This window comes from Tenrec ecaudatus, chromosome 8 (genome assembly GCF_050624435.1).
Source record: "Tenrec ecaudatus isolate mTenEca1 chromosome 8, mTenEca1.hap1, whole genome shotgun sequence".
NCBI lineage: Eukaryota > Metazoa > Chordata > Mammalia > Afrosoricida > Tenrecidae > Tenrec > Tenrec ecaudatus.
Genome location: NC_134537.1, coordinates 26,099,744 through 26,120,517, shown reverse-complemented (window position 1 = coordinate 26,120,517; position 20,774 = coordinate 26,099,744). Strand labels below are relative to the sequence as shown.

Here is a 20,774-nt window from a genome sequence, read left to right as displayed (position 1 = left end):
GGCTCCTTGTCCCCCCTCCCCTCCCCAACCAGGAGGGCCCACCGGTGCCTCCTACCAGGCCAGCCAGAGTGCTACACTGCCAGCTCTGGAGGGCGGGCGGATCTTGCGAGGGCGCAGTTGATAAAGCAGAGGCGTGAGCGTAATTGAATTCATGTTTTAATAATTACAGGCACCGTGCCCCCCTGACCCCTGCCCAGGCAGCAGCAGGGGTGGTGCGGGGGCTGGGGCATATGCCCCCAGCAGCGAGGACGGCCGTCCCAAGAGTGATTTTCAGAAAATAAAAAAGGACCCCAGGGGCAGGCGGTGGTGCCCCTCCCCCCAAGACACACTAAATTTCAAGACTTTATATATAATATATCTCTGGGCCCCAGGGGGAGGAAAGGGGCACCGGGCAGCGTCCTGGAGGGGGGGGCCCACAGGCAGCCCCCAAGCCATCCTGCCTCTTCAGCCACTTTATTAGCTCAGACACACCGCACTACAGGCGCCCACTGCCGCCACCACCGCTGCCACCCCCCTTGCAGTCCGGCAGCTGGCTGGGCCATCCTCGTGTCCATGGGGCTCCATGTCCCCAGCCCCACCCGCCCTCAGTTGTGGTCGGACTCCTCCTCCTCAGCCTCACGGAGCCACTTGAAGAAGGCTGTGACAGATTTAAGGGCCACGCCCTTGCCCTGCTGCTCAGCAGGGTCCTTGCTGCTCTCCCAGCTGTAGAAAGCTTCCTCCTTCACCACGTCCTCGTCGTAGAGCGTGTCAAAGAACATCCGAAGCAAGTCTGCAAACAAGCAGCAAAGGGTTACAGGCAGCCGCCAGAGCTGTCCACCCCACCCCCAGCTCTTTCCCAAGGGGATGGAGATAAAAAAGCTCCAGTTACAGGACCTGACCCACTGGCATGGTCGGTATTTATGGGTCTGACCATTCTTCAAGTGACTAAGTCTCAGCAAAGCTAATCTCATGATCCCAGGGCCCCATGTGCAAGTGTGAGTCACTCTGCCGTGTGGAGAACTCTGCCGTGTGGAGAGCCTTACAACCCCACCTAGCCTCCTCCTCTGCTGCTCTAACCTTCTGCATGCGCAAGAGGGGCAAGTGACGTGGACTACAGCCTAAGAATCATTGGTCTAGCCTCCACCCAGAGGGGGTAAGAAAGAAAATAAACCAAAGATGCACCACAACAATTAGCCCAAGGACTAATGGGCTCTAGGAGCCTCAGACTCCATGGCCCAAGATCAGAGTTAGCTGGTGCCCAGCTACCCCTGTGGCCGACTCTGGTAAGGATCACACCTCACGTTCTGGATGGAGTGGGACCAAACTCACAATTCTAAAAAAGATGATGCTTAAAAAAATAATAAGATGAGGCCTACAATTCAGACTGAGACTGGTTGAGCCCCCAAGACTAAAGCCCTAACAAAAAAAACAAAAAACCTAAAGCCCTAATCACCCTTCAGAGGTCAGGAACTGAACTCCATTTTCAGGCAACCAAGAGAAAGTCTGTAAAGGCAACAGAAACACCAGAAAGGTATGCACACTCAGGAAATTCACTTCAGAAGGGTTAGGGAAGGAGGAGGCAGGACAACACTGAACACGAGGAAGTGGGATACAGTGGTATGAACGGAAAACTAATTTGCTCCATGAACGTCATTCAACTCACCTTATGTTTGAAAAATAACTGTAAAACCATGCATCGTACATTCACAAAAGCTCCACATCTCATTGACAAAAGCAGAGGGTGGAGCCTGAGAGCCTATTGTCTGCAAACAGACTAAGCCTCAACAAGCTCTTCCTCCTAATGCTCACCTCCTCACCACCCCTTTCCTGTTCCCAGCACTTGGATGGGCTTCTGCATGGGGGACGTCCATGACAAAGACCACCCTCGTACAGTCCTTCACGACAACCTGCGCTGGCCTGTTCTCCGCCCGCCCCCGCCCCACCAGAGGTAACCTCCCAAGATGTTTGTCCCGTAGCCCCCTGAACACAAGTCATTCCATTCACTCATCACCGCGCAGTGTCCTACTTCCCAAATGAAACTTGACGTTCCTCGCAACGGAGGGGTGAAGTAAAGCATAGCTGCAGTCCACACTAACCACAGCCAGCGTGGCACGGTGCACCTCTGCCCTCAGTCCACAGCAGCTCCCCGAAGCCTTCATTTACCCCAAACTCGCGCCTACCCGTCCTGTTGTTAGGTGCCAGAGGGGGTTCCGAACTGTAGTCTTATCTTTTTCCCAGAGTGGCCGGTGGTTTTGAAGTACTAACCTTGCAGTTAGCACCCCAACCCGTGACCACTCCACCCCAGGGCTCCTCGCCTACCCCGGGGACACCATACTAACCACAATCTACTCTGCCCTCTAATCACACCAAGGCCCTCCACCTTCAGCCACCACCTAGCTACAGTCTGCGCCACGCTGACCCAAACACTCCGGCTGGCCATCTTCCCACACTGTCAAGTCCGTGCCTAGGGAACGCTCAGGCAGCAGCCACCATCGGTACTTCCCTCAGCTGACATGGCGCCCCCAAGGCTCTGTACACCGGGTGCTCGGCCTCCTCAGGGGTCCGTCCCAAGGCATTCATTACTCTTCCAAGACAACGCCGTATTCTCTCGTCACACTACATGCGATGCCGGCACAGGAGCCGTCGGTCTCCCTCCTTCCCAGGCACCCAAGTATCCAGCTGTAGCGATGCCTACTTGACCTCTCTGACCCCTGACTCCCAAGGGACCACAGGCCCATTATGACCACTCTCATCGTGTGCCACTAGATGGCTGCACCTGCAGAACCCACCTAGGGAGTTGGCCTTGACTAATTCCTCACCAGCCAACTCACCCTGTCAGGCCACTGAAGATTGGGTTCCACTTCCCAGCTCACCTGCTTCCAGCCACTGCCAGCCGATCCCTATGGGCTGTGCTGCAGCCACAGCCTCTTCTCAGCCATGACCAACTGCTCCCCCCAGGAAGACCCTCACACTGGAAATCTGGACTTTTGTAAATTCCATCAAGACCTACTTTTGTCCGTAGGATCAAGACTTAGCTCACTCTCCCCATGGTTCCACGCCCTACGGGGCGGGGCCTCTCACCGCAGCTGGCCTCCCAAGAGCTGGTTGTTGCACCCGCTCATACTGACCGCCCCCCTCCTGCGTGTCAGTCATTCCCGATCATGACCACCAGACTAGATGTAGTTCCCCAGAAGGTACCCCACAGTGTTCATCTTCCAAACCCCAAGCCACAGTTAGACTCAGAGGCAGCCTCTGCCAGGGGCACCCAGCTACTATCTGTTGAACAGAATCTCATTCACTGACCCAAGCTTCAGTCTCCCGATATAGAGAAGGGAGACATAGTGTCATCGACCTAACAACAGCTGTGAGGGCTGAAAGAGGCCAGGTGGGCAAAGCTGCATAGCACATGCTGAGATCCAGGGAGAGGCCAGCACCTCTGTGTTCTCAGCACCTGGCTGACAACCAGGCCCTCCCAGCATCTCCAAGGCTCCTCTACATGCAGGTCAAGAAGTAAAGGGCGAAGGCAGCAGAGCCCAAGTGTGTGCTGTTCGGCAATGACTGGTTCCCCGGCTTTGTGGGGCGGTCACACCACCTCCTGCCCTCTGATGCCCCCTTCCCTCCGTCCGGCTCTTACTGGCAGGCTGTTCTAAGGCCACTACGAGGGCCTGGAGGGCGTAGAGCGCCTGCAGCTCCTTCTGCTCGTCACACAAGTATTTCTGGAGCAGTTTCGCTCGCGCTTTCAGCACCGAAGCATCCGCTCGGAGGGGGTTCTCGACTACAGGGAAGAAGACAGGAAGAAGTGGGGAATGCCGTTCAAGCGCAGAACTAGGAGACATAGACCTCCCTCCCTCCCAATTCATCTCAAGTCCCACACCACACCACCCATTTCCTTAGCCCCTCTTACAGATAATTGCGGAATAGCAGACACTTGTCATGAGGGCTCGAACTAATATGTTGGATGCTACCTGCTGCTCACTCAGATTGGCCTGTGCAGAAGAAACAAATGAATTCGGAAGTGTCCAGGTACCCATCCACCCTTGCTATCTGTCCCACTCCCGGAGCCCCACATGCCTAGTGAACCGTACTCTATTTAAAGTTTTCAGAGCGGTGGGCCCTTTGGAAGCAGAATGCCAGGCCTGCCTCTGAAGGTACCTATGGGTGGGTCTCAACTGCCTCCCTCTCTCCCTCAGATAAGTGCATAACCACCGACGCCACCCAGCAACTTCTCCCAGCCTCACACACAACCAAAAATACCTCTTGCTCTCCATCCTCCCCCTGAAGCCCAGGGGAAAAACACCTACCTCTATCCAGTCACACACCCGCTCGTTACTGCTGCCTTCCTTCAGCAGCTTCTCCAGCTGCCTGGTCAGCTCCTCAGAGGGCAGGGCCTTCTGGCCAGGGGCCTCGGCCTCTTCTCCCACCGTGTACTCCACCTTCTGTAACCAGAGACGCCAGGCGAGAGAGCTAAGAGCGGAGAGAGCTACAGGGAGGGAAAGGAGGACACCCAGCCCAGAAGGCAAGCCCCAAACCTGTTCCACGGCGAATGCCCCGACATCCTGGCCTTCAGGGAGAAATTCCTTCCAGCTGAGCCCAGCCTCTCGCCACAGCGCCCCCACCTTTTGAGGGCCCTGGAAGACAGAAACCTACTCAGCAACCCTTTCTCCTTCTAAGGACCTGAGTTCCACACCAGTCATCCAATAGCTCTTTCCAGAAAGACCACTGAGTTTAAGGAGTAGAGATGCCACCAAGGTACCAGACAGGCACTGTCTGTCCCCTCCATTCCTACAGCCTAGCATGGAACCCAGACAGCCGTATAACCACCCAAGTACACAAGAGCCCACCCACCACAGGGCTCTAAGACTCTCAGCACCAGCTGCTGTCTCTGTCCGACACATGGCAAGCCGTGTGGGCTGGGGTAGAGCATTTCAACAGTGGAGTTTTGGCAGGTAGATTGCCAGGCCTTTCTTCTGAGGTGTCTGGCTCTGGGTGAGGGGCTGAAACCACCAGCTTTGGGGCTGGTTGTCAAGGGGCTAGCCATGTGTCCAGACACAGAGGCTCCTGCTGTGAAGCGGCAGGCAGGCCGGGGGAACAGCCATTGGGACCGGAGAGCTTTTACAGTACTCCCGAAGGACTCCTCCACCTCCAAAAGGTACAGGACCAAATCCGAGAGCCACCCCACCGTTCTACTCTCACGCAGCTTGGTTTGCCAGCCTGCCACGCAGTTGCTGGCCTACAGGAGAGGGCAGGGTCCAGCACGTGTGCTTACCTACTTACATTCTGAAAGTGCTAGACGAGGATCACCGATCCTCACCAAAAACTGCCACCAGAGCCATTTTCCCCCTAAGCGACAAGCAGCCTTACCACCTTGACACTTGGCCGTCCTGGCCACCAGCCCCACCCACACTAGGTAGGCACCCCTTCCTTCCACTGCCGCACCTCGCGCTTTCTGTCACAGCTACTTGGGTGTTTTCTCTGCCAACTAGTTACCCAGCAGAGGCTCATACAGAAACAGGAAGGGTATCAGCCCTAACAAGAGAACCGGAGCTCACACTTTTTATTAAGCATGCCCGTTGTCTCACATCTTAACCCCCACTGAACGTCACCCTCCACCCTTCCGTCCTTAGCAGTGCGCAAGCAGTTACGGGCTCCCGTCTACACACCTTGTATTTCCACAAACACATCAATCCTTCCACGGGGACTTTTTTTCTAAATACACCAGATGCTTTCTTGGCACATGTTCCTATCCAAAACGTTACAAAAGGAACAATTCCTTTCCACCGAAGGCCTCATCCTTCAGGCTCCAGAAGGCTGAACTCTTGGGAGCCTACACATGCTCCTTTCTCACTACTGCCGAGCACCTCAACCACTAGCCACGGCCCATCATCTCTCCACTCCCGCCCTCACCAGGCCCTGCCAACTGCCATCGAGCAGCTTAGCTCCGGCACCCTTGCAGGAAAGCCATCCTTGCCATCAGCAGACAGGCACGCTTTGCCAGCTCACCAGCCTCAGACCCCCAGGTCTCTACAATGCTGTCGCGTGTCTTTGGGGCCCATTTTTACTAAGCTGGCATTTCTTACTTTTTCAACCAACTAACTGGCTTTAAGATTTTAGTCACCACTGTGTGTGAACCCCCAGTGGCTAGAACATGTATGTAAAAATCTTCAGAAAAGGCTAGCTGAATGAATGAATCAATCAACCGACCGTAGGTCTTGAGTTTTGCCCACAACTCAAGAAAGGAAGCCTCTCTCCTCTGAAGGTTGTCAGCATGGACACTTTCTCTCCTGGATACCAACACTTTCTCTCCTGGATACCAACACGACTCGACCACCAGCGTGGCCTCCCCAGCACAGGCGCGCTCGGGCCTCAGGAACCCCACAAGCAGTTCCAGCCTGCGGGGGTCAGGTGGGGTGTTCTGCCTGAGGCCCCCCTCTGCAAGGCCCTTACTCACCCTGCTTTTGCACAGGAGCCCCAGGATCTCCACCAACAGAGAGGCAGCTTTGCCCAGGGGCCTCAGCGGCTTTGTGATCTCCCTGTGAGAAGACAAAACCCTAGTGTTGGCAGTTTGCACAAGACCTCTCAGTACAACCCGGCCCAAGCTTCCCTATTCACCTGGGCACTCATTCTCCCTCACCCAGGCCCCTCTCCTCCTTCCCTACCATCTTTAAAACCAACAAAACCGAACATGCTGCGTAAACATAATTTGGAAGCTGGGCGACACCACAGGACTGTCACCTTAACAGAAACCATCTCTTTTGTGGAGCAGCGGGCGCTCTCCAATCGCCAGCCCTTCAGGTCAGCAGCCACCTCAGGCGGAAGCACAGAGCCACTGCCAGGGCTCTTCGCCTGCCTGTACTTGCCCTGAAGTCCACCACAGGGGCTTACCTGAACAGTTCCCCCATGGGCACCCCACCTTCCTGCAGAACAGGGGCTATCAGCTCAGCCAGGTAGAGCCACACGTGGGGGATGTCGATCTCCATGTCCTCCGCTACTTCCAAGGTCTCCGAGAGCCTGCAAGGGGACTCCAAGTCAAAGGCATCTCAGGAGGACCAGGTGGACCCCCACTAAAGGACCAACTGTGGAGGGCAGAGGCACGTTCTGGATCCAGGCAACCACCACTCATCCTAAGTGGTTCCACAGCCACTCCCCCCAAAGGAAGGATGCCCAGGACAGGGGAGGCTGTGATTCTCGTCAGCAGTTAAGGGGCTCTAGGAGCAGGAGGGGCACCCGTGGGCATGCAGACTCGAGGCCCCAGGAGCCAGTCATACCCTTGGTAGTACTGAGCAGGGGAGAGATGCCCAGCGCAGAGCAACTGGTGCAGCAGCTGGCCCACATGCTCCCTGGCCCCAGCGCTGCGTTCCAGCGTAGAGTCGACGCCATGCCGCACGAAGATGAAGAGGAGGGAGGGAGAGGCCAGCTCCTGCACACACTGTACAGCCTCCTGCAGACGGGCACCAGGGGCACATGTCACAGCTTGGCCCAGACCCACCCACCCACCCCGGGTGGCCTTTTCCACCGGAGGGGGGGCCCTGCCCACCTTCATGTCATTGAGATGGAGGTACTCCTCGAGGATGGCCTTGGACTTCTTCTCCAGTTCCGCCTCAGAGAGCGCGGCCTTCGGGGGGCTCGCTGTGGGCAGCGCGGCCTCTCGCTTCACTGCGGAGGACAGAAAGCCATCTCTTCCGCCTCTGCCTGAATCCTCCCCCAAAACAGGCCAGAGCTCCCAACCCAACAGACCCCCAGGTCCCCTGTCCAGGCCTCACCAGCCTCCCGCCCGCGGTCTCGGTCCTCCGTGAGGCTGGCTGCCTTTCGCAGGCCCTCAGGCTGGGTTGGCCGCTCTCTACTCCGCTCCTCCACTTCCTTGCTGAAACTCCGCTTGGTGGCAGGGGCCCGTGCACGGTCAAGTCGGTCTCCGCGGTCACCTCCCCGTTCACTCCGCTCTAGGCGGTCTCCTCGGTCCCCAGCTTTCTCGCCTCGTTCCCGGCTCAAGCTACTCCTAGAAGAAAGACAGGTCCGGTTGTCCTCGCACAGGTCATTGTTCATGTCATCACCCAACATGCTCGCCAACTGTGGGAACCTGTGTCCAGTACTAGGGTCCACCCCAAACCCAGTCAGCAGGCTCCAGACAGTCACAGGTCTGAAGAGGTCTATGAAGCCCACGAGACAGCCTCGGCCACAGCCACGGCACACCCCACTCGATCGCCAGGATGTCTCACCTCTGTACCACACGCCTGTTGTCTGTGCTTTCGGTGGGTACCGCTTGTTGAAGGGCTGAGAAGCGATTCAAGGTACTAGTGGCTGGACGAGCAGCTTCTGATGCTAAAGCACCAAAAAAGCTAGGTCATTCTTTTTATGCAACAGAGGGATGATCCCTTTGTTAGCTAGGCTGTTCTTTCTCGCATCCCGTCTCGTCCGTCCTTCCTTCCTTCCCTCCCTCCCTCCCAGTGCAGCACCCTTGATCCCCAGCCTCTAGTCCCACGCACATGCTCCCTCCAGGACCTAACCGGGTATGGAAAGCCTCCCATGTAGACAGATCGCGACCTTCAAGCGCAATCACACCAACGAGCACCCTCCTGTTTAGAAGACCCTCCATACCTCCATCCGAGGGCTTGGCTCCAGAGCCGCCACTGCTGCCCTTGCCCCAGCTCAGTCGCCCTCCAGGGGCAAAGAGCTGGTTGTTAGAATCAATGGAGCCAGGCTGAGCAAAAGTGAAGAAAGCAGAGTCATGGCTCTGACCCGGCCCAAGCCTCCAGCCAGAACGACAACACACTGCCACGGGCCAACTATTCCCAAAGACAGGCTCGGAGTAGGAACTCTTATAGGCTTTTTATCGTCCTTCCAATGATTTAGAAGTGTAAAAAACATTCTGAGCTCATGGGAGATAGAGAAGCAGGTGGAAGGCCAAGGGGACAAACCTGCAGGAGGCAGACATCCTGGTCGTCCTGTCTCTAGCAATATAATCAGCCTGAGAAAATTCTTGCTGTCACCTTCCCAAACGCAGAACTTTCAAATAAGTGTCTAGTGCTAGTCTGACCGTCTTGACAACCCCCACTCCCCTGCTTCCCCCAGCACACCCCAGCCCTTACCTTTGTGATCTTGGTGAGCCGGGAGGTGTCAATGGGGCGGCTACCCTTGCTGATAGGGACTGTGTTCCAGCCCCCCTCGTCTACCAGCGGAAGACCACGGCCTGGGGCAAAAAGGACAGCCTGAGGACACGAATCCCCCCCCAGGCACCCGAGCCCACGCACCCTCCCTTCCTCAGATCCTCAGTTCCATCATGGGTCTCAGTGGCCCAGACACGTGGCACTAACAGGAAGTCATCAGTGGAAAGCCTCACCTCAGTGCCCCTCCTCCTCACCCCATCGCCCCAGACTGGAACTCACTGATGGGTGGGCCCGGAGGGCCCCCGCGTCGCTTGTCGCTGCCCTTAGCCATGAGCTGCTGGACTTTGATGTGCTCCCGGTGCTCCTCCATCTCGGCCTCCTTGTGGATCTGGTCAATAGTTTTGGGACCCTGGTCCCCTCGGCGCGGCACCCAGTTGCTCTGTGGGGACAGGCCAGTGAGTGGCAGGGCCTTTAGCTCACCAGGGAGGGGCAGGAAAGGCAGTGCTGGGAACTGGGAGTCATGGGAAGCTGCGTACCCGTCGCAGATCCAGCACATCCTGAAGCATAAAGCGGATACGGGATGACGTCTTCTTTTCCTTAATGATTTTCTCCATCTGGTTGAAATACTGATCCATCCGAGGCTAGACAGAAGCAAAGGCAAAATTTCAATGGTCTGGTGAAGAGAGGCAGTGGACAGGGAATCGCGTAACACTGCAGCCCATCCACCCCCAACTGTCCAGGTCTCCTAGTACCTAAAGGCCTACCTTGGCTTTCTCAAAGTCCAGGTCTTTGCCAATGGTGGTGAGCAGACGACAGAGGCATTCCAGGGACTCTTCGTCGTGATTCTTCAGTAATTTGACCACACAGTCGTGCATTATCGCCTCCGTTAACATCTTCAGCTTGAACAACTCCCCAATGAACTTGATGTTGCCAAGGGAGCGCCGCCGGGCTATGTCTCGAGCCTCTTCCAGCTCTTCCTTCAGGCGACCCCGCTCCTCTGCCTGTCGGGTCACGGGACATGCTTCACATCAACCAGGACCAAAACCACTCCATAAAACCCAACTCCTCCATCGGGATATCCAAACCTGCCACTTAAGCACTGGGACAAAGAAACATCTCCTAGCCCCCCCAAAATACCACAGTATCCCCAGTCACCCCGCCCACCCCACACCCTACAGCCGAGCAGCCTCAGGGCAGGGGCAGAACAAGCGCTAGTCTTCTCTCACCGTAGCCGCTTCATCCATTTCTTTCTGCTTCTTCTCAAAAACTTCGTCATCATCTTTGTCTTTCTCGAACTCCTTCTGACATCGGTTCAACAGCAGCTTTCGGAAGTTCACGGTCACTGTTGGCTTTTCGGTAGTGGGCACTTTCAGCTGCAAGTCAATGAGAGCACAACCCTCAGACTCTGTTAGACCAGGAAGGGTCCCCTTTATAAAAACACTGCACTCCGAATTGGGTGACGGTTGACCAACCCCATCACCATTTCTGTATTCAACGGGAGTGTATCAAACTCAGGAAAAGCCCTCCTTTTAAAAAAAAACAAACACCACCACGCTGCCGTCAGTTGGCTGCAGCTCCTGGTGACCCTGCGGGTTTCCAAGGAGACCCGCTTTCAGAGGGTTTCTCAACAGGAAGGAAAGGACATCACCCAGCCTTTCGTCCACAGCACTGCTGGGCAAGTTCGCCTTGCTAACCTTTAGATCAGCAAGATTAGTCAAGTGCAAACCTGTCTGCGCCACAATGCAGGGGCCCCAAGCCCTCTTTAAACCACCTGACCCAGGAAGGCCTCTCGCTCCCGCTCTGCCTCCTGCGAAGCACCAAGAGCCAGGACAGGAGTGCGAGGTCACACCATGAAATTTAGACGCGTGGGTCCAAGGGACAGTGGACACTCACCGCCATGAGGCAGCGGCACATGTTGGCATAGGCCACAGAGAAGTTGGGCTCTGAAATGGCCTTCTCGAAGATGAGGTCGATGACCCCTTTGAGGCGTTCCTCAGTGTCGATGGCCAGCTGCGTCACCTGCTTCATCAGCTGCTGGAACATCTGGGGTGTCAGCTTATTCAGGATGGAGCGCACCCTGCGGAACAGGTCCTGGGGAGAAACGGGGACAGAGCAGAAACACAATCCAATGAGGTTCTCAGAACAGAGGCTGGTGCCGAAGACCAGAGGGGTGGGGACTTCAGCAAATGCTACCAGAAAGGTGGGCGGAAACCAAGGGCACCTGCAGCCCAGAGGACAGAGCCTGAGAGGGTGGGCACCAACAGGCGAGACTCAGCACCTGCGTCTTGCTGCCATCAGCATCCTCTTCTCCTCGGTCCTTTTCAGCAGCCGTCCGCTTGCTGCTCGGTTTCCAGGCCTTCTCCGCTTTGTTCAGCTTTATGTCTTCGCTCATTAATACTGTGGCAATGATCTTACGAGGCTCCTTCCGGGGTCCCTGCTGAGAGCGCCGAGGTCCCAGGCCAGGCTGCTAATAATCAGGGGATGGGGACAAGAGAAGACACACAGAACTAGTCAGCACCGCCCACATGCCAACCCTGACACGTCTCTAGCACAGGGAGCCACCCACCCCCACCCCCACCTGCCCTCTAGACAGCTCCACTCACCGGCCCTCGGGGCAGCTCCCCACCTGGCCCACCCCTTGAGGGCCCGCGGGTGCTAATAACTGGCCGGCCAAGGTTGGCAAAGGATGGAGTGAAGTCCGGGCCACAATTTATGCCCTGTAGTCTGGCGGGATCCAGTGGTCGCAGCGGCGTCTTATTGGCCTGCCAAGACAAACGGGGCCGGCGTCATGGGGACAACGGAGGCTTGTAACTCCTTCAGACTCTCAGGTCCCCCCGTAGTCCATCCAGCCCAAGTGTCTCCCCACACCTCAAGTCCACCCACCTTATCCAACACCACATCAGTGATATGCGGCAAGCCCTCCGGCTTCTGCATACTGGCAAAGATGAACTGGAAGCCCAGCAGGAATTCCCGATCATAGCGCTTCTTCTCCTCTAGGTTTAGAGGCTTCCACTGATCTGCACAGGAGAGAGGGTCAGCAGGCCCCGTCTCCCAGATCCCTGAACTTGGCCCTGCACTTGGCCCCTCCTCTGCGTACCTGACTTATACTCATACTTCTGTTCCCCTGGCTGGATGTTCTCTGCATTGTGTATTTTGTCTTCTTTGGAGTCCCAGGTCTCATCCGCCTCCTCAGGCCGTGGAGGGGCGCTGCTAGTCTCGGCCTCGGGGCCAGGGTTGTTGCTTACAGGAGGCTGGTTTTCCACCTCTGGCACTCCTGGGTTCACCTGTCACCACAGAGTACCCAGCCCAGGGTTAGCTGCCGGCTGGCCACTTGCTTTTCCAACCCCCCACCCCCCCCCCATCCGGCCGTCCTCTCTCAGCTGTTCTCAGCTCCCTCACCTCCTTGAAGGCATCTAGGAGGTCGCCCACAGCTTCCTTCTTGTTCAGCTCCTTTATTTTTCGTCTCTTCTTTGGCACAGACACTGCCACTGTTTTAAAGTGGGGGGGGGGGGGAATACACAACACCCATAATATAAGAGCAAAGGTAGAAATGGGTACCCTTAACCCTGTGCCAACCGGGGCCACAGGGCAGACGCTCAATCACCACCGCGCCCTCTGGGGGCTGCCAGTTCCTTCACTGGCACTTAGGCACCGCTGCAGGGCTTCTCTGACCCAGACACGAAGATGGCACAGCCCCCACAGGAGGCAGGACTAGACAAGGAGCCCCACCCTCCTCCTCCATCCAACCACTGTCCTTACCTTGGGTGGCTGCAGCCGCCTCCAAATTCTGGGACAGAGGGGGTGGGGCAGAGGTGCTTTCTTGGAGAAGCAGCTCCTCTCCTCCCTTCTCACCCTCAGCTTCTCCTTCTTCCTCTTCCTCCATTTCCTCCTCCTGGGTAGGGGAAGTAGCTGGCGTGGCAGCAAGGGCGGTGGGGGGGCACACTGGGGCAGGGGCCCCCTCGGGCTGCTCCGTTGGCTCACTGACCGGGCTCAAGTCCACAGCTGGTGGCCAGGGGGCTCCGTTCAGCAGTTCCTCAGGCTGGGCAGTTGAAGCAATGGGCACGGGGAGTTCCGCAGGGCAGGCCGGAGAAAGGAGAGGGGAAGGCTCTGGGCTCGGCTCCACCTCCAGGTCCAGTTCCTCAGGTGGAAGCACCCCGTTGGGCTCATGAAGAGATGCAAGGGGAGTGGGAGCCTGGGTGGGGCTGGGCGGGAACTCGGACTCCGGAACTGGCTTGCTAAGCGTCACTTCCACCTCCAGTATGGGTTCAGACAAGGTAGTAGCTTCTACCGAGAGGCAGTATGGCTCCCCAGCTTCACGGGGCAGGGAGCTCGACTCTTCTACAGACATTTGTATCATCCCCGTTGCCATCGTGTCCCCAGGAATAGCGAGGACTTCAAGATTAGGATCAGACCCTGGTTCCAAGATTGGAGGTGGCGAGGGGGTCGGCGAAGGTGAGGAGGGCTGGGATCCTGAAGGGCTGTGCTCTGGGCCAGGCAGCCCTGGCCGACCCCCAATGATTGGCCCCTGTGACCGGTCATCTGCACCCCAGGAAGGAAGGATTCGTCATGGAAGGCCAGCCCTTCACTGCTACAGCTATTCTTCTCCCACAGCCAGCCTCCCCAGTGGGGTGCTTCTTCCCCTCCCACTAAATCTGCCCCCACCTCAGCCAGCCATTTTCCCCTTCTCACCCCAAACTCAACTCACTCTCAAAGTCCCTCCACCTGAAACCAAAGTCAGTCCCTGGCACCCAGTTCCCGCCAGCCCACCTCTCCTAGGCATTCCAAACCTCCCTCCCACCCCACCCCCAAACTGGTTGGTTACTCACCTGGCCGGCCAATGACAGCATCCTGGTGGGTCTCCCCGTTGGCCTGAGGCTCCAGACCACCTCCCGTCTGCAGGACACGAAAGGTTAGCAAGGTTAGAGTTGGCCTGAAGACGCCCACACCCTCTTTCCCGAGAACCTTTCTACTTCAGCTATGCCCAGAAACCGGGAAAGCAGGGAAACAGACCCACTAGTGGAGGACACACATCGAGCCACTAGGTAGCCCAGGGCACAGCAGCCCATACCTGGGGAGGGGTGGGGGTAGAGGCAGTGCGGGCCCCAGACATGATCTCCTCCGTGATATCCTTCCCTCCTTGATTTGGATCTCGAATTCGGATCTGGGAAAAGAAAGCTCCGACGTGAGTGGGGAGCCCACGTCCCCACCCTGCCCCCACTCCGAAGACTCGAAGCCACCCCCCCACCCCCCACTGGAAGCAGGCGGGTGGGTGCCAGAAACCCCATGAGTTCTGCTGTCAAGCCATCTGGCTGCTCTTGGAGTCCCTTGCCCGGGCCCCCACCCTAGGAGACCCTTGACCTCACAGAGGTCGTACATCACAATGCCCCTCCCTCCCTCACCCCTGCGCCACCAGCAGTCCCCAAGTCCATGGCTATACTCAAGCGGGCCTCAGACCCCTGCAGAGCACCCATAGGGGCTCACTTGTGGCTAGCTGGCCTGATCTCTGGGGGCAGGGCCCAGATCCAGTGGGTGGAGCCAGGGTGACTCAGCGGCTTCCCCAGCCCTGGCACCCTATTCTGGGCACCACGCCCAGGGCTTCAGGACTAAGCAGAGGCGGAGGCCTCAAGAGCTTCCAGGACTGAAGGGGAAAGGGGGGCGCATAGAAAACAAACCATTTCCAAAGGTGAGCAGCCAGAAACCCCAAACCAAACAGTGCTCACGGACCCCAGCGCCCAGGTCTTAGAAACTCCCCGAAGGGCACTGGTCTGCCCGGGAGCTGCTTCTACACTGAAATCTGAGTATTTTACAAAGAAAGAACCCACACCCTTCTCCACAGGCCCCCGATTCTCAGCAGACCACTCTGCTGAAGAGCTTTCTCAAGTCCCTGCTCCCTGACCCCTAACGCCCTGGCGGCTCCCAACCTTGGTCTCTCCCCTTCCCAGATGTCCCAGGGCCCCTTGCTGCTACTCACCGTCTTACGCTCCCTCTTGATAGCAAGCGGGGTTGGCTGGTTCATCAAAACTGGGGCGGGGCCCACGCCAGCGGGAAACTGCTGCACGCCTTGGGCTGGGTAGTAGGCGCCAGCTTGGGGGGAAGGGGAGACAGACAAGAATGGTGGCAGCGTCAGGGCCCAACCACACACAAATGCCTGCTTGAACCCCTCCTACTGCCGGAACCTCTCATCACCCACAGGTGGCCGGCTGGGGCCCCTGCCCAGCCCTCCTCCCCCGGGGTATTTGGTGTCTATCAAAGCTGAGGAACCTGTCTGAGCTGCGTTTACAAGAATTCCTGACACTGACACACAGGCCTGGTCTGAAGCTGGCCCTTCCCTGCCACCCGCCAGTTACCAGGAGAAGGAAAAAGACAAGGTGGCTCACCTGCTTCTCTTCTCCCCCTTAAGGCATCCTCTGCATGCCCTACTCCCACCCCAAGCACAGACAGACAGACTGGAGGAGCAGCAACTACGGAACCCCAGAGAGAATCAGGGCTTCGGCAATGGACGAGGAAAACTAGTTTGCCAGCCCTGGTCTACTCAACCGAAGCCCAGCTCCCGCCTCTAGCTCTTCAGCAAAGAGGCAACAACATGAAAAGGAAATTAATAGCTGGGCTTAGGGTGAATTAAAAAAACCCTTAAAGCAATAGCAATGGTCTCTGATGTAGAGTATATTTTTAAAATCTTATCCATAATTCCTGCTGATCTGGTTCAAAACCCGACAGGATATTATTTGTCTAAGCTATGTAAATGTTTACGTTTAAGCAAACAAAAACATACATATACTAGAGGCAAATGCTCAAAATCTTCCCTGACAAGTGATCAAGGAGCTTTGGAAATCATGGCCATAAAGGACAAATTCTTTCTTAAAATATAAATGAGGGGTTAAAAATATATAAATTAAAAATTCAGGGAAAAAAAACAAATTCATGTAGATGCCACTCCACCCCTACCCCCCAAACCACAGGAGTGTCACAGGGAATGCTTACTGACAGGGCCCAGACTGGCACCCGATCCTGTATTCCCTGACTTGGGGGGAGGACTCCAAGTCGCCAAGCAATAGGATTTAATCTTCACCCACACCCACACCTGTTAAAAGCAAGCATCAATCGCTACTAGCTATCAACCCTATCGTGTGTTGGCCAAGAGGCAAGCCTGGAAGGATCTGTTTAGTTACTCCCTGAGACACACTCTCCGGACTGCAGCCCCAACTTACCGTAGGTCCCAAACTCTGTCGGGCTGGCACCAGGATAGAAGCTGGGGGCTCCTGGCTGCACGGGGTACTGCTGAGGTGGAACAACATATGTGGAACGTCCCTGGTGGGGAGAAAGGGGAGGCGGGAGGGAGAATATGGGCTGAGGAAGCTGGAGGGCGTCAGACTACAAAGAGAATGTAGGACAGGGCAGGGCAGGACAAGCCCCATCTGGGCAACGGCCAGAGGAAGTCCCACCTCTAGAGAGGAGACAGGCAGGTCAGGGCAGAGGTGTGGGGGTAAGGACAAGGTCCTGTGGCTTCCAGCCTCACCTGTCCAGGGATGTAGTAGGCCCCCTGGGAGGGTGGGTAGGAGATCTGGGAAGGGATCATCATTACTTGAGAGCCAGCAGGGTAGACATGGGCAGCTGGGCCAGGGCGGGCGGGGGCTGCACTCTGCACTCGGGAGGCTGCACTGCTTGGGGGCTGGGCCCGGCTAGGGTAGAAGTGCTGTCAGGAGGGAGGAAGGCAGTTGGCATCGAGAAGGGAAGTGGACTGCAAAATGGCCATTCCACAAAGTCTCTATGGTGCGGAGAGAAGGACTTGGGGACTGGAGCCCAGGGACCAGTCTTTCTAACTTTACTAACTGCTGGTGAAGTGGCCTACTGTACTCACACATGCCCACCATATTCGGATACACTTTGCCGTCTGTGTCTGTTTCCTCTCTCACTGCCATGCATACTCATGGAACCTCCACTGCAGAAGTTTCCTAACACCCAGATGCCTCACGCCAAAGGAAGGCCCTTTCAGGCAAATACTCCCCAGCATGCACCTCTCCACCCTAAGGTACCGAGGAGCTCGTCTCTAACATGCAGCAGCCTCCCAATTACCAGCTGTGCCCGTACTGGGGAAACGTAGCCACTAACATGCACCAGTCAGCCTTAGACTGACAACCTGGACCACAACCAAGTGCCCACCACAAAGAGCCCCAGGCTGTGTGTGTGGTGAATCCCGAACTGGGACCAGAAGCAGGGATGAGGCTAGAAGGCCCAGGATTAGGAAGGGAGTGTTACCTGCAGAGACCTGAATCCTCCCTGAGAGCACATGGGGACAGGAAAGACAAGAATTATCCCCGAGGTGAAAGAAGTGGGGTAAAAATGAGAGAAGTAGGGCAAGAATCTTCCCACTCGGTGAGGAAGAATTTGGGAAGCAGAGAAGGGCAAGAACCAGCTGGCGTATTTCTCGCCACTCCAGGGAGAAAGTGAAGGGGAATGGCAACCTCCGAGCAAAAGGAGGAAACCAGAGAGCTGCCAGCACTGCCTCCAGTTCTCAGCAGCACTAGGTCCCCACGAATGCCCCCCACCGACTACATACTTCCCAAGAGGCCCCGCCACCACAGGGAAGCCACATGGCCAAGAGCAGAGCGGCAGGAGAGCATAAGCAACGATCAGCAAGTCAGGCCCAGCTACAGAGCCTCCAAAGTTTCCATCCTAGACCCAAAGTGGCCTACATTTTCCACAGCTCCCACCCAGGCCCCTTGCTCCCCTCCCCACAGCCCCTCACCTGGCGGGGCTGAGAAGGCGTGTTCATTTGTGTCGCTTGTGGCGTACTGAACACCACGGGTGCTGTCTGCCCCGGGGGAAACGCTGGCTAAAGGGGAGGGGAGGGGAGACCAGAGTTCAGCAAGGGGGAAAACCCAGCTAGGGCAGAAACCCACTGTGGTGAATTCAGGGGTGCAGATCTGTGGCAAGAGCCTCGACAGTCCACCACCACCACCCCCTCCCCATGACAGCCCCTGGGGACGGCCCGGGGCCTGTCTGGATTTGGCAGCAGGCAGCTCAGCTGCACTTTGCCCTGACACAGATGGGGGTGGGAAAATCCAGAGGCTGGAACCTGTTCCTGACCTGCTGCCCGGTCTCCCCAACCCCCAACAAAAATAAATAAAACAAAACAAAAATCCAAACACACACACATGCACACCATTGGATGGATTCCGACTCATGACAACACACAACAGGTCAAGGTAAAAGTACCCTCTTAGGAATTCTAGGACTGTAAATCTCTCCGGAATCAAGACTGCCACATCTTTCCTCCCCAGGAGCTGTGGCTGGCGAGTTCGAAGTGCCAACCATTTGGTTAGCAGCCAAGCGCTCTAACCATTGAGCCACCAGTGTCCCCACCCCCAGTCCCTGCTAATTCCTCAGGGGTCCTCCCTAAGTTACCTGTGGGAGTCCGGGGGATGGGGCTGGCGGGGGGCCTGTGGGCTGTGGAGCTTTGTTCATTTCATTTGGTGCCACATCAGGGTCCCCCCAACACCTGTTGGGAAAATAGCGGAGGCTTGGAAGGTGAAAGGGACCAAGCTTAAGGTAAGGGGAGTGGGCGAAGAGTTGAAGCAAGGGTTGGGTCCAAATCAGAACCACAGAGGCATCGAGTGGGTGAAGAAGCATAAACCAGCCAGCCTGGGTGCCCAGCATGCTGTGAAACCCCAATCTCCACCATCCACCCCCCCTCACCTGCACACACAGCCCCTCTCCCTCGCACTCACCCCCTCGATTAAGGATAAGTCCACGGTGCGGTCTACAGGTTCTGGGCATCCGAGGGCCTGGGATTGGGTGGGAAGCGAGGGGTATCAACCTGGCTCCGCGGGGCCCAAGACCAACCAGACCGGAAATTCCAGGTCTCGCTGGCACCAGGCTCCCGGATCGCAAACGGAGCAAGCTGCTAAGGCCGTGGCTCCCCCACCCCCCACCCGGGGATACCGAGTTCGAGGCCTGGCCCGGGGGCACGCAGGGTGCGGCTCCCTCGGGTGGCCGCGGGGGCACTCGCGCAGGGCCGTAAGGCGACGCCTGCCGCCGCCCCGGAGTGGAGGCCGCGAAGGGCGGGAGCCGGGCTCTAAAAGGCCTGCCGGGCGGCGGCCCGCGGAGAGCCGGTTCCAGGCAAGCGAGGGTCGGCCCGGAGGGCGGGCGGGGCCGGGGGCTCCTCCCTGCCCGCCGCAGCCGCCCTCCCCTGCACCCTCCCTGCGCAGCGCCGGCCAGTGCCAAAGAACAACGTGTCACTTCCCGGCGGCCCGACCGCGGAGGGGGGAGGGGGCGGCGGGCCGGGGAGCGGCGGGGCCGGCGCCGAGGGCCGTGGGGCCTCCGCGGCCCGGGCCGCAGGGGCACCTCCCGGCCGCCGAACCCGGCGCCCTCCCAGCCCGCGGGGCTCGCCAGCTCCGGCCCCGCGCCCTCACACCCCCGCCCAGGAGCCGGGCCGGGCCGGGCCGGGCACACGTGGGCCGGGGATCGGGCCCTGGCGGGCCGGGGCCCGGGCGCGGGCCGCGGGGCCCGGGCACCGGGGCGGCGGCGCAGGGTGGCCGGTCCCGGCCCGGATGGCGGCGGATGCGGGGGGAGGGGGTGGGGGGGCCGGGTCGGGCCCGGACATGGCGGCTTTACCTTCAGTCTCCTTCAGTCCGCGCGGCCGAGCCCCACGCAGCCGCACAGACGTAGTCCACAACCATTTCCGGCTCCCCGCACGGATCCCGCTCGGCGGCCACCGCTTCTCCGCAGGCGCAGCCCGCTCCCCCACGTGACCGGCGCAGAGGGCGGAGCCGCGCCCGGGCCGCCCGGCGCCGCCGAGCACATGGGCTTTGCCCCGCCCCGTCACGTGACGGCCGCCGCCTGCCCCCGTGTCCCCTCCCGAACTTTGCAACTCCCGGGCCGACCCCCGTCGGCGTCCCGGTGCCGCGTTTCTGCGGTTCATTCATACGTGAAGCGGCTGCTGCCCAGGTGGACTAAGTGCGGGCCGAGTGTTGCGAATGCTGAACTTAAAACCTCGGCTCTTGGCGGAATCGCGCTGGAAATCAGGAAAGATGCGCAGCCTTTGGAAAGAATGTAGACTCGATCATTAAAAGGCCCTGCAAACAAAAGGGATTAAATGTTACGCTAAAGGATTGCAACATTCTAACTGAGACTGGGTGTGAATAGGTTTGTTTTATCCAGAGACCCACGCCTTCCAGACTGGCAAAAGTGATTCGCGGAAAGCTGAGAAGAATGACCAAACTAGCGATCTCAAACCTCCTGCCTGCAGGGGGGGGGGGGGACCCCAAAAAAAGGCGTTTGATGCCTGAGGAGATTTGAAACCAGATAGTCTGGATCAAGTCTGAGCTTTTAACCACCGTGCATGCTTTCACGAAATGGCAACATCCATTCCATTGGATTTGGGGGTTTTAAGGCGTTAGTTCAGTGGTTCTCAACCTGTGGGTTGCGACCCTCTTGGAGATCAAAGGACTCTTTCTTTCACAGGGGCCATCGCCTGATTCACAACAGTAGCAAAATGACAGTGATGAAGTAGTAACGCAAATAATTTGATGGCTGGGGGTCACCACAGCATGAGGCACTGTATTAAAGGGTCTCAGCATTAGGGAGGTTAAGAGCCACTGAGTTAAACACAGTGACCCTATGAATGGCAGAACAGAACCCCCACCCATCCTCCACCTCCCACAATCATTGTGCTGTTTGAGTCAATTGCAGCTT

At 57.6% G+C, this 20,774-nt stretch overlaps 1 protein-coding gene and 1 non-coding gene across 6 annotated transcripts; both read right to left on the bottom strand.

The window, feature by feature from the left end:
- Window positions 1-139: 139 nt before the first annotated feature.
- On the bottom strand, window positions 140-19,850 carry EIF4G1 (eukaryotic translation initiation factor 4 gamma 1). Of its 5 annotated transcripts, none has more exons than XM_075556142.1 (33): window positions 19,695-19,850; window positions 18,809-18,865; window positions 18,486-18,579; window positions 17,827-17,913; window positions 16,597-16,773; window positions 16,289-16,388; window positions 15,052-15,164; window positions 14,149-14,241; window positions 13,907-13,973; window positions 12,840-13,619; window positions 12,480-12,568; window positions 12,178-12,364; window positions 11,964-12,097; window positions 11,684-11,842; window positions 11,359-11,547; window positions 10,974-11,171; window positions 10,307-10,453; window positions 9,845-10,081; window positions 9,617-9,721; window positions 9,360-9,519; window positions 9,063-9,163; window positions 8,572-8,674; window positions 8,193-8,295; window positions 7,740-7,972; window positions 7,514-7,632; window positions 7,245-7,417; window positions 6,862-6,987; window positions 6,428-6,509; window positions 4,509-4,607; window positions 4,281-4,415; window positions 3,884-3,965; window positions 3,614-3,754; window positions 140-769 (listed from the first exon to the last, which is right to left on the bottom strand). In XM_075556142.1, the coding sequence occupies exons 3-33, from the start codon at window positions 18,543-18,545 to the stop codon at window positions 585-587; spliced, it is 4,764 nt and encodes a 1,587-aa protein (XP_075412257.1). In that variant the 5' UTR covers window positions 18,546-18,579; window positions 18,809-18,865; window positions 19,695-19,850; the 3' UTR covers window positions 140-584. The 5 variants fall into 5 exon arrangements, with proteins under 5 accessions (XP_075412257.1, XP_075412259.1, XP_075412261.1 ...); XM_075556144.1 differs by having other exon boundaries at window positions 11,359-11,544; XM_075556146.1 differs by lacking the exon at window positions 16,597-16,773.
- On the bottom strand, window positions 9,231-9,305 carry LOC142455910 (small nucleolar RNA SNORD66). Its single transcript, XR_012786020.1, has one exon. It is a non-coding gene; the product is annotated as a small nucleolar RNA SNORD66 (small nucleolar RNA).
- Window positions 19,851-20,774: the final 924 nt, after the last annotated feature.